The following is a 23604-nucleotide window of genomic DNA, read 5'->3' as shown; positions in this document are numbered from 1 at the left end:
GGTTCTTCAGCTACAGGTCTTCTTCTCTAAAATATGATACAGTAGATTCCATTCAGAAATATGCCAAGAAAAAAAGGCATGGTGAGCAGCTCCACGTTAGAACCCGGTCCCCTACCTGTGATTCAAAGAGGCGCGGACTGACGTTTAGATGGGTCATTCGTTTCTTTCCTCCATTATTGGAAAGAATATGAACCATTTCAGGGGGTGGGTTGATGAGAAGATAACCCACTAAAATAGCAGGAGAGCATGGCCCAAAGAAGAAAGAAAGTTCAGATAACCCAAAGTGAATTTTAGGAACCTTCAGAGATTAGAAAAAACAACTGAGGCATCACTGCTCCCAAGTCATGGGAGCCTGCTCTCTGGCTCATCGCTGTCTTGCAAAGAGAACCTTCTGTACCTGGTGGTTTTAATCAGGACTTTCGCTGTAGGCTGGTTACATTTCAACACATCGGTCTGTTTTCTCAACTTTCATTCATTTTTGTTTATGAAAATAGTCTCATTCCAGTTACAAAGAATGAAGCCTGTCCACCTTACAACCTCCATCTACAACCCCCCCAACATCCCACTCTCCGTGAGGGCTGGACCCAGTTCCAGCTTCCTGGCTTGCTTCCCACCTTCCTCCTGCCTCCCTGCTCTTTCTCTTTTGCTGTTGGAGGGTGGGGCGAGGGGAGAAGAGAGGTTTCTTCATACAAAGGCAGGCCCCAAGTTGTCTCTGATGTCGGTCTCTGCCTCGTGGCCCACACCTACAGAACTGGTGCAGGGGGGGCTCCAGCTCCCGCAGCACCTTCTGATGCTGCCTCTGCTCTCCTGGCACAGTTGGTCTTCCTTGAAGAGACCTTAAACTTGAGGAAATAGGATTCTTGCTCATTAGATCTGCGGAACCTCTGTGCTCTCTCTCCCCTGTGCTTTGGTGGCATCAGGCCAGTTGCCAGCTCAGAAGCCGAGCGGATAGCCAGCCTGGGAATGAGAGGTGAGTCTTCCTTTTTTGCTGCCACCTACAAACTATGGGCTGTTCCTGTCCCATGTCCAGTCTTTTCCCAACATGCTTTCCTTCTCTCTCCCAGGTCTCTTATGAAACTTCTCAATGGTCATGGCCCTTAAAGCAGTGAGGTCTCTACTGCTGGCACTTCCTGTCAAGAACTGGGCTCTCTTTCAACTGGATTCTGGTAACGATCAACTTATTTCCCCACGGGGAGCTACACCTGCTGATGTGTCTACTGAGTGACCTCTGGGGCCAGGAGAAGACACTTATCTGGTGTGTCACACAGAGCTGTCATGCTAATGTCTGATCCCCCTGACAATGTGGAGGAGAGACCTTTGTCAGAGAAGCCCTCAGTCTCCTCAACACTTGGAGAAAGTCACCAAGGCCAGGACAAACCTCTGGACAGTTGACAGATGCCATGACAGGCACAAGTTTAGGAGGAGGGAGAAAAGCTAAAAGGGGCAAGAGTTGGAGCTGACAGGACAGAGGGATGGAAGTGTGAAACGTGGAAGAAAGAAAGGTACATGGCAGGACTGACGGAGAACCACCAAGCCCCAGACATCTTTGCCGTGTCACCAGGTCCCATTTCCCTTGAAGTAAAGAAGGTCACTGCTTTCCCACCATTTGGTGTCTCTGGATGCCCTTGTCTCTGCTTCTGCCCACATATTCCAAAAACACCGTGATTCTGACTTAGCTCCCACAGCATGGGGACCTAGGCACCAGGGTGATGTATACCTCCGTGCAACCCTATCGGCCCTCCTCAGCTGTAATTCCGTCCCGGCCCGTTAGCAATAATGCCTACTTACGATCCTCCACTGACGATGACTCATGGCCCTTTCCGCTGGAAGCCCTGGTCCAATAACTCGTGATTCCACCTCTTCTATCACTTTTCATGTGTGAAAGACCAAGCCTTCACGAAAATGAAAAACATATATATTGGGCTGTCTTCATTCCTTCACTTCTCGCTTCCGGCTGTGGTGATGCTCGGCACGGATCACATACTGTCTCTCCTGAGTTCGCAAGAGCTGAAAGCCCTGGGAAGCCCTAACTTCCCCATGGCCAAGCTCTCCCCAGGACCCAGAGTCAATCTTCCCCTCCGACCAGCATGCCTGGCCCTTATCACTCTGCATTCTTCCTCCTTCTGCCATGATGGTATTTAAACATAAAAGATCACGAAGCACTTTGGAAACAGGTCTTACAGTTCTGTGTGTTAGAGCCACTGCCTCCTTCCTTCTCTTTATGCAGACCTGTCACCTGTCACCTAGAAGTTTCCTGCTGGCTGCGGACACAGGACACTACTACTTTCCCCGTCATCCACCTCTGAGGAAAGCCTCCTTGTCCCCCTCTTCCGCCTCCTGCCTCCCGGCCAATTCTCACAGCCTTGTCCTAGAAAGTCACACGCTTCAGCCCCTCCACCCCTCCCATTCACTGAGATTTTCTCATTTCTGTCTTTCTCCTTTGCACCAGCGTCATTCCAAATGCTTCTATGTCCTCTCAGAAACTACCCAGATTTCCTTCAGACCTAATAAGCCACATGGTTTTTATCACACTTTCTTATCACTCTGAGATCACTACAGGAGGCTACCTGAGATCTACCTTCCTCCTTCTTTGACTGCACCTCAGAAGCACTGGGGCAGTGTTACCCACCTCATTTACCCACTCACCTTCTCCTGATCGTTCATATCACCAGCTACCCTCTCTGATGACCATTTAATGGACTCCAGAAAATCTCTAAGCATTCTTTCTTGAAATGCGCTACTTTCTCAACCACGTGGCCAAAAAGCAGGTCCAGATTTGTCCACATTGATGATAAGGCCTTTGGCTTGCAAGGCTTTCATGATCCAACCGTGGACACTGACCTCTCTGATCTCATCTCCTACCCCTAGACAGAGCTCTAGGTTCCAACCACACTCCTGGTTACTCTTTGTTATGGGTTGGATTGTGCCTCCCAAAACATAGGTTTATCCTAACTCCCCATATCTATGAATGGGACTTATCTGGAAATAGAGACACAGACAGACGTGCATACAGAGGAGAGGGCCCTGTCATGTCAGAGGCAGAGACTGGAGGGAGGCAGCTAGAAGCCAAGGGCCATCACCAGAAGCTGGAAGATGCAAGGGAGTATTCATTCTACCCAGATTCTACCCAGAGTCTCAGAGGGAGCCTGGCCCCGCCCATACTTTGATCTCTGAATTTGGGCCTCCAGAATTACGGGAGAGTAACTCTGTGTTGTTTAAGTCGCCCCGTTTGTAGCTCTCTGTTACAGCAGCCACAAGAAACTAAGGCACTCTCGCTGCACAAGCAAGCACACTCCCCCCTTGGGTGTGTTTGCTTTGTGCGTGGGTCACTCCTGCTCAGACAACGAACTCCGTGCTCTCTCTCGCTCTCAGCCTTCGGGCACTGCTCCAACGCTGTTTCTCAGTGATGACCTTCCCAATCACCTTAGAGAAGATAGCGATGATCTCTACCTCCACATACCCATCACCCTCTACCCTCATTCCTGTGCTGTGTTTTCTTCAGGACACCACCTGGCACGTCACACATTTCTGCTTTTGTTTACTCTTGCGTCCCTGCTGCTCACCTAAGTCTAGTGTGTTCACTGCTGTAATGTCAGGATTAAGAACAGAGCCTGGAACTTCTTCTTCTTCTTCTTTTTTTTTTTTTTAAGATTTTATTTGTTTATTTGTTGGAAAGACAGAGAGAGAACAGGCAGAGGGAGAAGCAGGCTCCCTGCTGAGCAGGGAGCCCGATATGGGACTCGATCCCAGGACCCTGGGACCATAATCTAAACCGAAGGCAGATGCTTCACGAACTGAACAACGCAGGCGTCCCCAGAGCCTGGAACTTTGAAGCTAATTAGTGAATATCTAGATGTTGAATGAAAATCTCATAAATCCTACCTTCATAAAATATCAGTATATTAAGCATTTGGACCTGTTTCTGTGTTCTGCTCCGTTGGCATACAAAAATGTCTTCTTGATTCTAATTTCCCAGAGGCCTGTGGTTGAATCTACTTGTTTGAACAGTGGCCCTGCAGAGACCCACACACAGCGCGTGCTTTCAATGTCTTTTGTTGACAACAGTAGATTTCAAAAAATACAAGTAGGGGCGCCTGGGTGGCGCAGTCGTTAAGCATCTGCCTTCGGCTCAGGGCGTGATCCCAGCGTTCTGGAATCGAGCCCCACATTGGCTCCTCCGCTGGGAGCCTGCTTCTTCCTCTCACACTCCCCCTGCTTGTGTTCCCTCTCTCACTGGCTGTCTCTCTGTCAAATAAATAAATAAATAACATCTTAAAAAAAACCAAAAAACCAAAAACCAAAAAATACAAGTAAAGCAGAACACATAAACCATTCTGTCTCTAACACTATGAGACTGCTTTTACATTTAATGTCTTGGAAGAGAGTTCCTCAACTTATATTTCCAACATAGACTAACGATAACCCACATTCCTCAAGCACTTACTCTGGTTGGCAGCCTATGTGATTTCTCTCTGCAATGACGTGGGTTCTCCATGTCATTTGATAGTCTGGGAGTCTGAGGCTCAGAGAGGTAAAGAAAGTTGCCCAAGATCCCAGAGCTAGAGAGCAGAAGAGCCAGGGTTCGAGGGCAGGCAGCCCGGCCCCAGAGCCCATGCTGTACACTCAGTGCTATACTGTCTACTCGCATCTAGCAACTAATAGAGGCTCTATCTTACACAATGCAGAACAATTCATGATGATGAAAAGAGAAGAAATGGCTCCAAGGTAATCAACTGAAAAGATGGATAGCACCTTCTCTTGAACTATATGAGGTAGAAAGAACCAAGATAAAATAGAAATTATGAAGCTCTTTAAGTGTAGTAGACAGGAACAAGTCAATTTTTTTTAACGTACGGAATGTTCTAAATCACTCTGAATAAAATAAAAATCATGGGGGAGGGGGATCGTATGCATAAACACAGGGAAAAATTCTGGGGCGCCTGGGTGGCGCAGTCAGGGGGCATCTGAGTCTTGGTTCCGGTTTAGGTCGTGATCTCGGGGTCATGGGATTGAGCCCCACGCTCAGTGTGGAGTCTGCTTGGAACTCTTTCTCCTTCTGCCTCTGCTCCAACCCCCACCCCTCACTCTTTCTTAAAAGAAAAGAAAAGAAAAGAAAAAAGAAAAGAAGGCAATCTCTGTTATTATCACTCGAGAAACACTAATCTGGAAAAACAGATTAGTGTAAATGGTACAAAGACACTGAAACTATATGGACATGGGCACGAACATACAAATACAGACTCGCAAGGACTGATATTCTTAAATCCAAGCCCTGTTCCATTAATTCTAAGGGGATATGGCTTAGGCTATATTTTTCTGGTAGCTTCTAATTAAAAATTCAGGGTCACCACTGTAGGAAGCAGGGAACTTTCTCTGACTCCACAGGCTGGGTTTTGAGCATTTTGTTAACATGCTCAGAGGCTGGGGATTTGTGTTTCCATTGTGGTTTTTTTTTTTTTTTTAAGATTTTTATTTATTTATTTGACAGAGATAGAGACAGCCAGCGAGAGAGGGAACACAAGCAGAGGGAGTGGGAGAGGAAGAAGCAGGCTCACAACAGAGGAGCCTGATGTGGGACTCGATCCCAGAACGCCGGGATCACGCCCTGAGCTGAAGGCAGACGCTTAACCGCTGTGCCACCCAGGCGCCCCTCCATTGTGTTTAACACACGGTGTCATATTACCTGCTTTATGCTGTGTGTCCCACAGGTGTGGATTCCTTAAAAATAGGATCTGGGTGCACCTGGGTGGCTCACGGGGTTAAGCACCTGCCTTCGGCTCTGGTCATGATCTCAGGGTCCTGGGCTCGAGCCCCACATCAGCATCAGGCTCCCTGCTCACCAGGGAGTCTGCTTCTCCCTCTCCTTCTGCACCATTCCCCCATGCTCTCTCTCTCTCTAATAAATAAATAAAATCGCTTAAAAAACAGGATCTATATATTATTAGTATTCCGTTCCCCTACTAACTCAAAATGGGATTTGGTAAACAACTTCCTTCGCACTAGAACTGAACACACCATTTCTTTAAAAACAACAACAAAAAATGCTCTGTGGGCCTTAGGATGTTAAGGCAACTCCCCAGAGGTTTGCTGGGAGTTAGGAAAGTAAAATCAGTACTGGTTTCCTCGAGCAATCACGCTCATCACTGCAATACATCAGTTTACTATGTAAGATTTTCACACATTTTGGCTGCAAATTTGATAGCCAATGCTAATTTAATAAACTCCTATAAGAAGAGGTGATCAGGTCAAAATCCTAAAAATCTTCATCAGCAAGGGTCAGCGGCCACTTCCATCACAGGTGAGTGGACACGGTTAATAACAAAGTCCTACAATACACCTCCCGTTTTTGTGAAAAGGCATGTTATTTAACGGAATGGTGCTACCGCTTAAAAGAAAATGCATTTAAAAATTATTTTAAAATTTAAATTTTTATTCAATTAATTTTAAACTTCCATTAAATGTCATTTCTTAGTTTATTTTCTTTAAAAGATTTTATTTATTTGAGAGAGAGAGAGAGTGTGCGATAGAGAGCACAAGCAGGGTGGGGGGGCAGAGGGAGAGAGAGGAGAAGGCTCCCCGCTGAGCAGGGAGCTGGACACAGGGCTTGATCCCAGGACCCCGGGATCATGACCTAAGCCAAAGGCAGACACTTAACTGAATGAGCCACCCAGCCGCCCCCGTTACACGTTTATTATAAAGTAAATCAAAACAGCTAAAGTTTTTGAATTTTAAGAAGAATCTTCTTTCTCACTTGAAACTGTGAAAATACTTTTTTTAAAAAAAATTTCCAGGAGACATATGATCTTGAACGCTGCTGTATGATTGTTCATGGGTGAGTATGGGGTGCCCACCCGTGTGCCTCCCCTAACGTGAGCACGGGCAGAACGGGGCATAAAGCACGAGGGGGAACATAAATAAACTCAACGCATTACAACCCATGAGAGGCACCTGGGATTATCCCCAAGTCAATGGATATATTTAAAATTCTTAACTGAGGAATTCCCAGAAGGAATGAAGAAAAGGACTTATGAAAAATACTAAAAGATTATCATCATGTAGGCACTTCTCAAATGATGCTGATGGTACATACATGTGAGCAAGTTTTATTTTGTTTTGTCTTGTTTTTGAGTGTTTCGAGGTTTGTTTTTTTTCCCTCCAAATTTTTTCATGTCTAACAAGTCTGTAGATTATGTAAAGCTCAATTTATTGTGACTTTCCCACCCATCTAGGAGACAGCGTGGTAGCAGACATAGCTCAGATATTACTGACTCCCGTCGGTGCCACTGGTGCCTCTGCCCTACAGCAGGAGGACGCCGAAGTAGCAGATGCTCGTTGGGTCCGTGAGAATGAGCTGCACAACCTCGGCGTGTTTGCAGCAAGAGCCCAGACCCTATCCTGACCCGTTCCCCTCGCCAGGCCTCTTCAGTGGTTCCTCAACTGCTCCTGTTCTGATCGCATCTCAGTCTGGCTCTGAGCTCTTCGTGGAAAACCCTCCTGTCTCATTTGTAACTGACTATTCTGGCCTGGGTCCGGGCACCCCGTGTCCGCAGACACCTCAGTCACTGCCAACTGTCCACCCCAGGTCTCTCCTCCTAGCTCCACCTGCTCCTTGGAGCCTGCTGCAAATCCACGTTCACCAGACCAGGAGGAAAAGTTAGGGAAGGGGCTTTCACCTGCTGATTTATGGACATGAATTCTCAACTTCGTACCTATGAGATCAGGCATCATTTGGAACAGAGCTGAATTTCTTAGCTTCATTACATGAAAACCGTACAAAGCACCGTAATAAGGAATGTAGAAAGGCATGATTTATGACCTTCCACATAGAGGAGATTTAATTCTGCCTTTTGTTCAATGGTCTATCCATTGTGTGAGCAAAGTCAATACCAATAGTGAAATGTAGACTGAAGAGCTAAATCAATTCAGTAAAATGCAATCGAAAGGCTAGGAGCCGGAGTACGTTGGAAAGGCGAGCGCCTGCAGGATTAGTATTTGAACAACAGGTAATTACAAAAATCAATACCTGTGTATGAAAACATGACAGGCAGCCATCCGTCACGAAGGGAGAACCATTACTAATGGTTTGGGCTCTGAGTTAGGACGAGAACTCAAGACACAACTGTGCCAAGTCCCTATCAGAGGTTATGTGTGTATAAGCGTGAGTGTGTGTGTGTGTGTGTACACACGTGTGCTCCCCATGTGACTGAAGGAGCAAGAAAGGAAAACTTCAGGTGGCTCACTCGGTGTTTTATTTAGGCATGTGTGGGGTGTTGGGGTGGTTCAGTCGGTTAAGTCTGTGCCATCAGCTTAGGTCATGATCCCAGGGTCCCAGAATCAAGCCCCACATCGGGCTCCTTGCTCAGCAGGGAGTCTGCCTCTCTCTCTTCCCCATCCCCCAGTCCTCTCCTGCTTTCTCTCCCCCTCTCTCTCCCAAATAAAAAACTTTAGGCGTGTGCACCATCCCTGTCCCTTCAGCTTACCTTTGCCAACTTTGGTCTCATTTTATCAATGTGGTATCAGGAGGTGCCCTCAGTCCTACACCATTCTTCCCCTTTTTCTAATCCCAGACTCCCAAGAACCAGGACAACATTCCCATGAGGTCCTGGCCGCACCTGGAACCTGGGGTGGGGTGGGGTGGAGTGGGGTGTGTGCAGTGGAGGACGGATGTCTATGAGATGAGCCACTGTGCTACGTGCCGACTGCTGGAAGAATCTGCAGGCAGTGAGAGGACACAGGCAGCCTCGAGGACACCCCCGGTGAAGGAGTTCAGAAAAATAAGCCCTTGTGCACACACAGACATACAATACAGTAACTGGTATTTTAAATAAAGTAAAAGAAAGGAACTTAAGATGAACATAAAAAAGATACAAAGTAACTCGAATGTTCTGTGTTCTTGACCCAAAAAAGAACAGGAATGAGGGAATGAGTATGTGAGCACTAAGCAGTTTGCATGCATTAAGTTGTTTAGTCCCCACAAAGACTCCACAATGGAGGTATCAGCAGCTCTATTTTAAGGACTGAGAGGACAATCAGCTTGTTGGAGGAGGCACAGCTGGTGAGAGCAGGACAGCAGCACCAGCCTCCGTCTGACAGGGACTCTGGGCCCGTCACCGATTCCCCCCCAACCAACCGCACCTCCTCTTGTCTGCCCTGGGACGCGGGGCGCTTCTGATGCGGCCACACCCAAGTCCACACCCAAGTCCACAGCCCATCGCTGGGTGTCACTGCCACTGAGAGGCTTCAAGGTTAGTCCAAGGATCCTCTAGACAGAGCCTGTGGGGCCAGTGGCTTCACACTGCCCAGGGCAACGACCTTTGCACTGGCTGTACTGACTACAGGACTCTTTATAATAAAGATTCAGACTCTTTTTAGATGTTTGGCTTCTGGCAACTTTCAAGCCTCCCTCTCCCTTTCTGCCCACATCTGAGCAGGTGATAAGAAAGCCTGATGCTTCCGTGGCATCGCAGGAAGTTCAAATCACACCAGCCCCTGTCCACACGTGAGAACCTCACCCTGGCTCCACCCCATAATTACCATAATCACCATAAAAACCCAAGCTGACTGACTTCCTTTCCTGCTCTAAAGCCATTTTCGGTCCTGCTCCGGAGCCGCGCTGACCATCCCAAGAAGCTCATTATGTGAGTTATCCACGTTTTTGTACTTTCTGGGTGTATGTGTGGTGGCATCAGTCTTCACTTCAGAACCACGATCCCACTTTTGTGGGGGTATCACAATACTCTGGATCCAACCTTATGCTAACAATGGAATCAAATGCTTCCTTGGCCTTTAAAGAAGCCGTCAAAGTTGAAACCTTGCAAAAACGGTGGTACGTAATCCCCTAATCAGAAATCTGTCCAGCATTTTGAGTGGCTCTTTTGTTTTCTATTAAAGGCATAGAAGGATTGAGATAATTTCCATTTGGGACAGAAGCCACATAACTTTAATTTATTTTTAGATCATTTAATGTAATTTTAGTAGTATTGTCTGACCTTTTAAACGTATCTTAGATAAACAATATTTGTCTTTATCTCAATGTTGGCACCGTTGACCTTTGGGACTGGATGATTCTTTGTTGCGGGTGCTGCCCTGTGCATGTGAATTTCAGGGTGTTCTCAGCAGCCCTAACCCTGCCCACTACACGCTGATGGCACCACCACAGCCCTCTCCAATCGTGACACCCACAGATGTCTCCAGATGTTGTCAGCTGTCTCTTGGGAGGCAAAATAGCACCTGGCTGAAAACCACTGTCCTATATTCAATCCACAAAGACATGTGACTTTTCTGATAAGTCCTTTGAGTCCCAGTGGAAGACAGAAAGAAATGATGAAAAGCTGCTAGGCTATATCTATCCCAGTGCAAGCAAGCAACATTTATAATAAATTGCAATTATATCTCCAAAATTCTTCTTTCCACTCTTAAACTAATTTCAACTCATCCTCAAAATTACTTCCATGCAATGGAGATGACTCTTTATAGCTTATCAAATCTTTTTTAAAAATTTGATTACTCAGCAGCCTATATGCAAACACTTGTCCCTGGTCTAAAAAAAATCAGAGTGAGCTATGCTGACCACTGTGCTTTTCCAGAAATATCACGCAGCAAAATGTATATACAAAATATTCCAAGAACCACAGCACGCTAACATTGTTTACATAATGGACACAGACAATATGCTCTTTCATGGTCCACACATATCCGTATTACATTCACTGGTAATTTTGTAAATGGCTCAAAATCCTTGATTATAGCACAGAACTTGTTTATTGCCTAAAGTTCTCACCCTAGAAGTGAGTTTTCCAGGAAGGACAGATGATACCATAGGTTGATTGGAGTGATTTTGTAAAGTAAGATGCTTTGTATTTCTTGAAGATTTCGAGGCAGAGATAACTCCAGAGATGGAATTGGGAGGAGGAAGGCAAGTCCCATGAAAAGTCTAGTGTTAACACTAGCAGGGACCTTTGGTCACCTACTCCTCAGCACTCAAATATTAAAAAAGAAGACTATATGCATATGCATGCCAATTAATTAGAGAGAAAGTGCCATTTCAGTCTTAAATATGGAGCTAAACTTTGGACACACAGCTTGAGTTTTTTTATTTCTTTCCCCTTTCAACATATACTACAGACCTCAGGGGTGATGAATCTGCCACCAGGCCCTTCAGAATCCAAGGAGTGCTTACCTCAGCTTTAATTTTATTGTCTCCAAAACAGAGGTGCTGTAGGTAGGCTGCAGCGTTGGACTGGACCGAAGGAAACTGGTGTTGGAGCATCTGAATCACCTCCGGCAGTTCCGGGTCTCTCCATCCGAATTCTCTGAACAAGAGGAAGGCAGGAGGACATGAGAGAAATCATCCCACGGTGTCAACACACCGATAACCTATTTACGAAATGCACTTAAGGGTTTACATGAAACTATTTCACAAATGACGGTTCTGGTCTTCTTACACACATATCCACTGAAAAGCACTGGAAAGGCCTTCCTAAGTAGATGGCTTGGAAGTGAATCTGTGTATACACATACTATCGTATGCAGAATATATATAGATAATCTTAAATGCATCAACTGAATTTACACATTTAGAAAGATTACCAAAAAATGACCTCAAGTGTCACATGATTTTATGAATATATACATTTTTGATTTGGGCTTAAGTGGAGAATTTATAAGGTCACATTGGTTTTCTAATGTATTTTTTCAATGGTCTGCTCCAGGTACAGCGTTTAGCTAAATTATCAGACCAGAGAAAATATAACTGGATGGCTCCAATCTGAAACGCTGTGATAGGACTTGACACCATTTTTATTATTTTTATGATTGGTATTGTTGCTACTGTTATCATAATCTCTTCTTGAAAAATACACAGATTCCCTAAACGATTCTCTGGGGATAAACGGAGAGCAACACGAAGACTTTATAAAAGGAAATTAAAGAGTTAGGTTTATTCATACAATGTTAATAAGCAGTTTTTTGCATTGCACAGTTTTCTTCTGTAATCCCCTTTTCACATCTGAGATACTCCAAGAAGCTGGTTGTTTATTTCATTTTAGCAAATATGCTCTGAGACATTTAAGTCCACCCCCAAACACAAGATTGATTGTACCATTATGCAAATGGATATTGTTTTATGAAATCAATCAGCTCAACCAGCTAGAACACGGAGCTAACAGGGCCAGCTGTATGGATTCTATTCCTGTAGCAGGGAACCAATTTTTAACAGAGAAATAAAAAAGCAACCTCTGAGACCACAGATAAAAACTTGACCCCACATGCCACGAAAGGGTACTATTTATCCAACGGATAGGGTGAAGAGAAATGAGGTGGCTTTACAATAACCACTCTACTCCTGGAAAAACAACTCAAAAGCATACACCCTGTTGGTACCAGGTCGGTGCTGTCATCTGAGAAGAGCAGTCATGAAAAATGGGGCAGAGAAGGAACAGACAAAGGTTGAAAGTGTCCTCGTAGATTCTAACCTGTTCTCTTTATCTTCCCTTTATCACAACTAGTAGAGGTTGTCAAGCAAACCTTGGAACATGTTAGCACTCCCTTTGTGGGCTCTGAAGACAATATGCAGTAGGACTCCTTTTGAATTGGCTCAGTTTTTAAGAGAAAGCATTTGATGGACTGTGCATTAAGTATTTAATAAATTTACATAACATTTTAGACAGCCACACATATTCTCAAAAAGGACACAGAGTACAGTAATATCTCTGCTACAAAATATCCGTAAGTGACTGCTGACAGTCAGCAAACTACTGAAATGCTCTGCTATGTGATCAAACTGAAAAACAATTAGGGATCGAAACACAGGAAGCCTCTTTCTCTTCTTAGTTTAAGTTCCTTCTCTTGCATGATTCTAAACCACCTCAGCAACATCAAGGGAGCACAGTCCCTCTGCTTATAATAGCAGCCAACTAAAATTCTGTTCTTTGTTCACATAAAATAGAAATCTACAGAACACCTATAAATCAAGATTAGCAGTGTCATATAGACCCTCGATGGCTAAGATGAAGTCAGGTGAGCCTGTGCTATCGGAAAGTGATTAGTAAAGAATTAAATTCAGCCTATATAATTAACCAGCTAGTGACTGCTCTATTAGGCTTATATGGCATATATCAATACGTCTTTTGAAAAAGATCTCTAGGGGAACAGTCTTAGGAATTCTGCACAGATGCACTCACATGGGTTCGTTTGTGTGGGTGCCTGTATGTACACGTGTGCACGTACGCACACACACAGCCCAAACTCACAACAGGTGCACTCTCTAAGGCATCATGAGTCCAGGAGGGATCCAAGCTCTTCACTCTTGGTCAAAAGAAAGGCTGTTGTCAGCCTCCCCTTGAAACCTCTGGAATCCCAGATATCCTCTCTACCCCATTACTCTCTCCCCAGACCTTTTCTGCACCTTTCACCCAGCTGACCAAGCCACCTCCCACCCACCCTTCTTCCTCCCTGAGGCATCTAAATAGGCACAAACACAAACCTAATTGTACCACTTCATTGCTTAAAACCCTTCACTGGTTCCTACTGTCCTTGGCGTAAAGACCGGGATAGTCCATGGCTCGCCAGCAACACCTCTCCAGCCTTGTGTCCCACGGCCTCCCTGGGCCCCCTGCACTGGCCACACTGGCTGACAGCTCGGCCCTGCTCTCTCCCACCTCTGCTCCTGCCACCTGGAATGGTCCTGGCCCAGGGGCCTCTCACTCATATGCAGAGCCTTGGGTTCTTTGGGATTTCCTCAGCAAAGCCCTCTGTGAGTCCCATCCCGTGGTCCTAGGGGGAGTGCGTCCACTGCATTGTGGACTGTGACCCATGACCACCTCCCTCTCCACATGTGGTAAGCTCTGGGAGGCCAAGCCACAACTTTCTGGCCATGTTTGCTAACCAGCACGTACAATATCCCTGGTACATAATAAACATTACATAAATGTGCTTTGAAAGAAGGAAGGCACGAAGGAATGAGTGAAGAAAGCATCTTGGCAGGGAAAATGTTTCCTCTGTTCTACTGAGGTCGTTTCTCTGGCCAAATGGTCATTCTGGAATATTCTCCCCTTCTCTGCCACACCTCCACCTCCACTCACAGAGTCGTTCTCCATGCTGCCAATCTGAGCAGTCTTTTCTATGCATCAATCTTATAACTCTGTATCTTAAACCCTCCAGCAGCTTCCTACTGCACCTAGGAAAACAGCCAACTCCTCCACTGGGCTTGGGAGGCCCACGCCGAGGACTCTTCCCTGTTTCTGAGCTGCCTGCACCAACCTCCACGAACTGCTTCCTTCCTATTGAAAACAGGACTCCTGTCCCCATCTCAAGATCCTGGTCCTTTTGGGGAGGCTTCACCCTCAGGACTTTGCATGGTATTGTCTTCTCTCTATTAGGTCTCAGTTCATATGTCTTGGAGGGCAGCTCCTGGAAGCTTCCAGACAAGAAAGCCTGACTCCCTGAGTCATCTTACCCACTGCCCTATTTTATCCACAATACTTAAGACTGTCTGAAATTCTCTTCCATTGCTTTTATGACTATTATTTATTCCCCCATCCCCACCGCCCCATACTCTCTCTCTTATAAGCTCCATGGGGACAATGATTTTTCCTACAGCGTGAAGAAATTCCTGGAGCCGCTGTGTCCTGATCATGTGAAAGTGGAGTCCCAGGGGGTACTCTGGGACCGAGTGAAAGGGCGTCAGAGAGCTCAGAAATCCAGGTTTAAGACTGAAGACAACAGTAAGTTAGTGTTTAAGACGACCTGATGTTTTCCAGCCTAAACCAGCTTTCCGGGAATTGGGCTGGAGTGGACAGTGTGTCCAGGCGTTTGCTTCTGGTTTCTTCTAACTGGCATTCCCCAGCCTCAGCCACAGCAGCGGGTACCATCGAAGAGGATGCTAATGTTTTCAAATGCTTTCCTCAATTTCACGAGAGAGATGTTAAAGGAGCAACCTCCCGACCCCCCCGCTAAAGTCTGGGGGATGATTTATATTGAAGTCTCTTCTTCTGGAACGGTTTTGCTTCACTCAGAGGAGACTGTTGTATTTTTTTGTTGTGCATGGAGATAGACTCCAGAGGAAGGACTAGGGGCCCTGAGGAAATAAAATGTCCTTCTCATGAGGGCCAGAATTTGGTATATGATATGCTTTCTTCACATAAGGTCTTGATCTTAAGGAGAAGGAACAGCTCACAAGACAAAGAAGTTCTGGAAAAGACAAATACCAATGAAGGAACGGTGCGGGTGGAGACATGAGGTCATGGAGGGGTTGGCGGATTTGGGAAAGGTGTGTGCTCAGCCTGGCTGGGGAATGGTTAAAAAACAGGCTGTGGGAAGGAGGGCTGCCTGGGAGAAGTGATGGTGGAGACAGGGCTGGAAAGCAAGTCTGGGATGAGATCATGAAGGGCCTTTCATTCAACTACAAAAATTCTGGTTCTGGTCTGTAGTCGGGATTGTGAAAAAGAAATTAAGAGAATTTAGATTTGTTTGGGTTTACAGAACAGCCAGAAAAATCACCTTAAGTAATAATGTGAGTGCACTAAACGTCAGTTGCCATGGTTCCCTGTTCACACACTTTAAGTCTTTAATCCTTAAGTAGCCTTATGTGGTTTATTTTCATTTTACAGAGGAGGAAATTTGACTTACAGATGGTACGAACTTAAGTAGTACAGCCAAAATCAGACTCTCGCTGTCTGCTTTCAAATAGATAAATGTAACCAGATCACTATGCCTGCTGCAATCATTGCCTTGAAATAATGTCCAAAAGGGGGATTTTTTTTTTTTACACAATGTCTCAAAAATAAATATGTTTAAAACAGTGTCCACAGGGGACGTGCAGCAATGCCTGGAGACATTTTGGGTTGGAAGGTGCTCCTGGCGTCCAGCGGGGAGAAGCTAGGAACGAGACCCAACATGCTAGAGTGCACAGGACGGTCCTCTGCAACACAGAATGATCTGTCCCCAAACTGCCATTAGAGCCATGAACTGGATCTGATCCCTGGTGTTGAGTAAGCATGTGATAAGTCTCTCATTCCTTGATTATTTTAGTAGAATGGACACAGGATGTGGTGTCAAAATTAACTGGGTAAGTGTTTAGAACATGAACATCTGGCTTCCCCCCCTTCTAGCCCATAAATAAATACAGCATAATCCCCCAGTGTTTGCTGGTCTTGGCTTCCAGGGATCGAATATAGCAAACAGTACCACCTATTTCATGGGATATGTTTTTAGATGACACGTGAAATAATAAATGTGAAAGTGGTTGGTAAGGCATTAAGAGCTGGATATATACTAGAGATTGTTACCCTAAGATTGCGCTAAAGGAAATATGTCTGTATTTTGAAAATTTATATAATACCATTGAGTTTTTTAAAACTAACCATTTACTGATGTGTTTATTGATATTGGACATGATACTTACACGAAGGAACGTAAGTGTAAAGAGAGACACAGCTTTGGCTTACAGTAAAAATTGTTAATGAAAATGTGCCATTTGGAAACGATTTTTTTCCCCCTATTCCCCTCCAGTGGCAGAGTACCCTGGTGGGCAAAGGTTCTTTGGCTGCGGTCAGAGTTGGTTCCAATCCTGCTCTACCATGAACCCTTTCTGCAGCCTCGGGCTCCTCCCCTCTGTGTCTGGTTTGCTGCAGAGTCTCCATTGGCTGGCATGTTCTTTCTTTGGAGTAAAGGTTCATTGAGCCCATCTCTCATAATGAGATAATAATTCCAACCTTCGAGTATTGGTAGGATGATCAGAAATAATATATATGAACCAATGTCGGGCACGAATTGTGGACCCTTGAGAAACGTCCAGTATTATATATAACTAGAGGAAGAAGAGAACAAGAAATAAGAACTATCTACCATTTTCTACCAGAGCGAACTCCTAACTCTCTCTCCTTTGTGACTGGGCTTCACTTTAGAAATGTTAATGCAACTGGAGAATATGCAAATGTAACCTTTTCTCCATTAAAGCTTGTCACATAGACCAACAATATTGTGACAAAATCCTCACTCTTATATGGACTATCTGAGTTGTTAAAATTATAAGCGCTCCGCTCAGAGCTAAATAGCAAACAGTTTGAAACCTGTTACTACGTTAGGGCTGGCACAGAGACCGGAGGCTGCATGCACTGTCACAACATTTTATCAAGTTTACTTCTGCACTGAAAAGAGCCCCAGGACAACCAGAGTCTTTGGGAATTCAAGATTTGATCTGACTCTGTGTTGGACGGACATCGCTCACTTTCACTGCAGCCTTGATAATTTTCGTGTGAGCAGGGCTGTATGGACATTACTTAAAGGTATGAAAATCTCCACCATTTATAAACTTTTGAACTCTCACGAAAAGTTTTAAAGACCCTTTTGGCTTTAACTTTTGCACCCAAAGCCATGAGGTGAGCTGTTTTGTTTTCGATTTGGTCTGGCTGATAAAGTTGGGGATGCAGGGTTGGTGCTCGTAAGAATGTTAGATAGATGGAAATTTTAATGGCAAAACAGAGATATTTTAACTCTTGCTGACGAAGGAGAGCTTACCCAGTGAGAAATACATGGAAGCACTAGAGCCTTCATTCTCATTCCTGGATATTTTACGGCCCAAACCAAAAGCTGCCCTACGGGGTTTATCGTATTTAAACTACACATCTTTGCTTTTATATAAACAGCAGTATTGGAATTAGGACTGTCTAGAAAACAAGCTTAATTGTTTTAGTTTTTAGGAACAAATGGCCCTCTCGAAGTTTTACATTTTGGGAGCATGTAATTCCCCAAACTGCATCATAAGCATTAATTCACTCAGCCATGATGTCTCGACTTCTCTCCAGATGGAGCAGCCATGGTACAGCTTGTAGACGTGTTCAGCTCACAGGGACTAGATGCCCTCAGGGACCACCCAGCCAGGGCTTCTCTCCTGGGGATGATCCCCTTTTTATCTAAAATCTGCGCCACTAATTATGCCCTCCCTTTTCACAAACTATTGGGGCAACTCGCCCAAATCATCTATGATGATACGATAAAACAAACGAAAAATCAAGTACAAAAAAGAGAAAGAATTCAAATGTTACGAGCGTAAGGTCCGTATACTTGTTTCAAACGTGACTTTCCTTACAAGTAGCCCTGCCATCGGCAGAGAAATTAACAGGAGAGAACCGGGGCCATTCCTGTTAGTTAAGTGAAAGCACAGAATCCCACCACTTTCTGCCCTGGGAAATCAGGAAGGAAGAATCTGGGACTCTCTATCTGTGGCTGGTCTCTGGTGAGGATACCGTGGTAGGCTGAATGAAGGCCCCAAAGGTACCCAGGTTCTAATCCCAGCAGCCTGCGAATGTTACTTTATTTGGCAACATGGACTTTGCATAGACTAAGAAGGCAACATACCACTGAAATAAGAGGCTATGTTGCTGTCTTTGAAGATGGAGGAAGGGGCCATGAGCCAAGAAATGTAAGGAACGCAGTTCTAGGAGCTGGAAAAGGCAAGGACAAGGCTTTCCCCCTAGAACCTCTGGAGGCAGCGTGGTCCCACTGACAGGCTGATTATAGCCCAGGGAACCTGATTTCAGACTTCTGGCTTTCAGCTCCGCGAGAGGATCAATGTGTGTTACTGTACTTCGTTAACCCTGTGTTAGTTTGTTAGAAGAGCCACAGGAAACAGCTGCAGACATGGCCTTTAGAAGCTGACAAGAGACCACTGGACAGACTCCAGGGAGGTGCGGGGAGCTGCTCAGATTGTCCCAAGAGGCTCCACCTCCCAACTCCTGCCTCTGGGAGTCCTCCCTGTGATGGCTGATGATCGGGTCAACTCATCTATGACTCACTCTGACCGACCAACCAGCAGCTCCTGGTTATCTATCTGAACCTGCTGCCTCTCTGGCCCGCGGCTTATTTCTGTTAGGACGAACAGCCTTCACTTCTCACCATATTCCTGCAGGCTGCCTGGCTTCCTGCTTTGTCCAAGGATTCAGCTATAAACCACTCGCTCCTCCAGTCAAGGTTCGCTGAGTGGCCACCGTGCACCTGTCGGAGACTCAGTACTGAACACAGCGGAAGTTCCCATCCTCGGGGAACAACTTTCTAATGGTGATTGCCAAATTACTACTAAAAGCACAAAATATATTATTTGTCAGATAGTGTTAAGCATGTGCTGGGTTAAACAGTGACCCCTCAACAATCCATGTCCACTTGGGACTTCGGAATGTAATTAAGGATCAAGATGAGATACTAGTGGATGAGGACGGGACTTAAATCCAATGATGGGGTCCTTATACGACACATAAGAGGACACAGAGAGACACAGGAGCAGAAAGCAATGTGCCGACAGAGGCAGGGACTGGAGTGATGTGGCTACAAGCTGGGGGTGTCAAGGGTTGCCTGCAGCCACGGGAAGCAAGGAGGCATGAACAGTTTCTCCTTCAGACCCTCTGGAAGGAGCCAACGCTGCTGACACCTTGACCTGACTTCTGATCTCCTCAAATATTAGAGAATTAATTTCTGCTGTTTTCAGCCACCTTGTTTGTTGTATTTTGTTACGGCAACCACAGGACTCACACAAGCGTAACAGGAAAAATAAAGCAAACACAGGCAATTCTGGTGTACGTGCACTCACACCCACGCTACAACCCACGGGCTACGTGGGGGTTGTTATTGTAAATACTGTGGCTATGGAACAGCTCCCTGAGAAGGTGACCCTGGAGCATAGACCTGGAGGTGGTGCTAGGTGGAGGAATGTTCCAGAAAAGGAGAATAGGGACAAGACCCTGAGGCAGGAATGTGCGTGGCGTGTCAGACAAGCAGTGAGAAGGCCAGTGCGTGAAGTGGAGGGGGTCCTGGGGCCATGCTGAGAGAGGCATTGGGGGCCCAGATTATACAGGATTTATCAGTCACAGCAGGCCCTTGGCTTCCGCTCTGAGAGACATGGGAACCATCAGAACACTGTGATCGGATTCACATTTTTAGAGGATCACTTTGGCAATGGTTACATGGATGTATACATCTGTCACTTAGAAACTACAGGCCTAAAATGGCGTGTTTCTCATACATAAATTATACATTGATGAAGCGGAGTTTACAAGAGGTCCCTCTGGCTGCAGGGTTGAGAACAGACTCTAGGGGGCAGGATGGAGCAGGAAACAGTTCTTGCAGGGACCCTGGTGAGGGTGATGGTGCTGAGCCCTGGAGGGAGTCTGGATGCAAGCTGGAGGCTGGGTCAGCAGCGTGTCATGATGGGTGGTGTACGGAGTGTGAGGGCAAGAGATGCCCTGTGGATCACCACGATCAGCCCTCCTCCCGCCAGTGCTCCCGTTAACAGGTCACCTCATCCATCATGCCCTGCCTGGGGACAACAGGGTGGACTGGCCAGGCTAGGACCCACGTTGGGGCACTGGCATGTATGATTTCAGAATAAGGACAAGCAATTTCAACTAGCAAGTTTCCTACTGGCTGCTGGAGCGGAGACACAGAAACAATAAAATCATGAGGAAATGGCTCATTTCCCAACTATTATAGGTCCTGGGTGCCTTAAATAAATCTTAGCCAAGCAATGAGCTTTTTCTCAGAGTTCAGTTGATTAGGACCAAGGGGGAAAAACAATGAAAAATGATTAGCAAAAATTTATGCTATTATTTATCAATTTAAATCTCATGTATTTTAAGTACCAGTGAATTTCTGCTTCTATTGAGGGCCTCAATATTCTAAAAATCTGTTAGATGGCAAAGAATATTATCAATTATACTGTAATACCTTTCAGTATCAATAAAATTCAAAATACTATTTTTTATCTATTAATACAACTAGACTTTTTCAATAAAATATGTTCAACAATGAAAAATCAACTTCCTACATATAAGCATTTAGTTGCCCTGGAAATTCTAAAGGCTGTGCTTGGTGGTAATAGCCCAAGGGAACAAAGGACAAATTAGTACCCATAAACTATTCCTTGTAAGCCATAACGACTTTATGGAAAATGTTTATATTCTATGCCTATGTACCCATTTTAAAATTAACAGTCTGTGGTGCTTTGTAGAAAAATCACCTGGACCTGTGACCCTTCAGTGGGAACAGAGGGAGGGATCTGATGCCCACAATCCAGGCGAGGGGTGCAAGATTCTAGGATTCTAGAGCAACAGTGTTTACTTTGTCAATAGCGGCAGAGATCAGGATTTTGCCTCACGATTAGATTAGGAATTTGAGAAAAAGCCAAAAGGCCTTGATCACCCCCAGAAAGTTCTATTATATGTGTGTGTATTAAAAGAAACTTAATATGAAATAAAATTAAAAATGGCCTAGAAATATACTGCGTATAAATTACAGAATGGAACACGCTTTCTTATAAATTAGGTAATGATATCATCTGACAGTTCGCTGTCAAAAAAAATCTTTAAAAAAAGAGCTTTTAATGATTCCTTTTATGAAAACTTCCGAACTTCTGATAAAAGCCATAATTACACAGGTAAACACATTTTAAAAGCAAGAACACCGTCTCCAAAGACTGCACGCTAAGTTCCCTGTCTGCGGAAGTGAGAAACTGTCCTCAGCACCTGTCGCGGTGTCTTCGGAATGTAAGCTGTGAGGCTGTACTGGAGGGCTGATTGCTAAGCAGGGTCCAGGGTTGGTATCTAGTGATATCCTTCGTTGGTGTTGGTCCTGCAAATGTTGGTAGCGTGTTTCACACATGCAATTTCATCTTTTGTCACCTTATTTTAGTCCTCCAAAGAATGACAACTCAATTTATTTCAGGTAACACTGAACAGAGATGCCTCCTTTAAAGAAAATCTCAATAGAATCTAACAAAATTTGGTTCAGAAGAGGTAGCAGGTGAGAAAGATGTTTGAAGATACTCTTTAAAATGAAGTAACAAATCATCTGAAAAGAGCACCCGTGCATTGTCTCCTTCTAGGAGTATTTGAGAAGGCTTTTCATGAATCAGGAAAAGTTCTAGGTCTTGGGGATACGAATATTGAGTCCTGACCTCAAACTGCTTATACTTTAGCTGAGAAGACAGATTCTAAATAAGCAAGAACCGTATACCAAATAAAAGATATTATTCAAAAAATGCCAGAACTGGGGCGCTTGGGTGGCTCAGTCAGTTAGTGTCCAATTCTTGATTCTGTCTCAAGTTATGATCTCAGGGTTGTGAGGTCAAGTCCCACATCAGGTGAGTGTGGAGCCTGCTTGGGATTCTCCCTCTCCCTTTCTCCCTCCTCCTCCTCTTCCTCTCTCTAGAGGGGGAAAAAAAAAGCCAGAGCAGCATTTAAAGCCAATCTAGTTGGTTCTTTCCTTTTGGATAGTGCTGGATTCAATCAAGCCAAAGGATGGCAGAAATAATTATTACTAACTTTTTACTAAATAATTATACCATCATGAAAAATCATAATGATGCCTCATAATTTCCAAAATTTTTATATATGCATTTAATTGGAAGGGACTTTATCTAGCATTTCCCATGCTTATTGTATAGACTCAGAAACTCAGGTCAGACTATTTAGTGACTTGACAAAGGTCACAAGTGGATTAGTGCATGGAACCTGGTGGTCAATCATCAAGGCTCGTAGCTTATTCAAAGTTACATTCAAAGTTACACTAAAAAATATCTCCTCCCTCAGTCTGCTCTGCAACGCACGCGGACTCTAGTTCCAAACCTTGATTTCTGCCATGACTTGTAGTGGGCAATAATGTGGGAGTAGAATTACCTAATAGAGAAAGGATGTTATTTAAGAAGGAAGAGAACACTTATTCTAATGGCCTTATAGATTAATTTCCTGAGAAGCACAGTGTCATATAGTAGAAGGGGATGGTATTCAAGAAGGGAAAGCTTTTTTTTTTTTTAAAAAAAAAGTGAATTAATTAATTTTAAAAAATCTCTACAACCAATGAGGGGTTCAAACTCACAGTCCCATGATCAAGAGTCACATGCTGTACTGACTGAGCCAGCCAGGTGCTCCAAGAAGGGTAAACTTTAAAAAGCATGTCATTAGCTATGTCAATGCAATCCAACCAAGACCATCAGGACCACACCTGGGGTTGAACAAAACTGACCTCGTTGCTCCTAACAACAAGAAAGAACCCCCCACCCCCATGGAACTGTGGGGTATTTTAATAAGATGGTATTTGAGCAGACTTATGGAATCTGGACTTGTGTTAGGCACTTCGGGGGCAGGGCCTGGTTCTGGATTGGCTGTTGCCGGGATGCAACTCGGTATCTTCGAGATTCTTAAGATCTAGGAGGGAAGACTAAAGCAAGGCTCCAACTGTGATTAGTGAAGAAAGAGCAGTCATCGCCATCAGCCTGGACAGGTGGCTGTTTCCATCAGTTTTGTGATGTGGACAACGTTCATGTTTTGTCTGAGTTCAGACGTGACTGTGGAGGGGTCTTCATTCTGTTTTGACCCACCATTGTCAGAGAGGTCTTGTGTGATGCTGACGTTCTGTGACATTGTTTATGCTCAAAAGAACACCGAGGCCAGCTGTGGGTGCCGGGCCAGCTCCTGGCTGCCAGGGGCTGCTCTTCTCCTTCTTGGCCACCCAGCCTGGGGCTGCCCAGTCAGGAGACTCACGGGGCCTCAGAAAGGGAAGGGAACGTGCCAGAGATCAACGTTCCCTTCTGCCTCTGGAGAAGCGGCATTCTGGGGG

At 45.0% G+C, this 23604-nt stretch overlaps 1 protein-coding gene across 2 annotated transcripts in view; it reads right to left on the bottom strand.

The window, feature by feature from the left end:
- CTNND2 (catenin delta 2) overlaps positions 1–23604 on the bottom strand; it is an 886309-nt gene that overhangs the window by 234823 nt on the left and 627882 nt on the right. For both annotated transcript variants that reach the window (XM_087867974.1, XM_087867973.1), the window contains one exon: positions 11180–11312. In XM_087867974.1, coding sequence (XP_087724100.1) covers positions 11180–11312 — 133 coding nt within the window. The remainder of the gene's footprint in view (positions 1–11179; positions 11313–23604) is intronic.

Source organism: Ursus americanus, chromosome 15 (assembly GCF_024610735.1).
Source record: "Ursus americanus isolate L20-20 chromosome 15, mUrsAme1.1.p, whole genome shotgun sequence".
Lineage (NCBI taxonomy): Eukaryota > Metazoa > Chordata > Mammalia > Carnivora > Ursidae > Ursus > Ursus americanus.
Note: the sequence above shows the minus strand (reverse complement) of the source record. Positions and strands in the feature narration are given on the sequence as shown.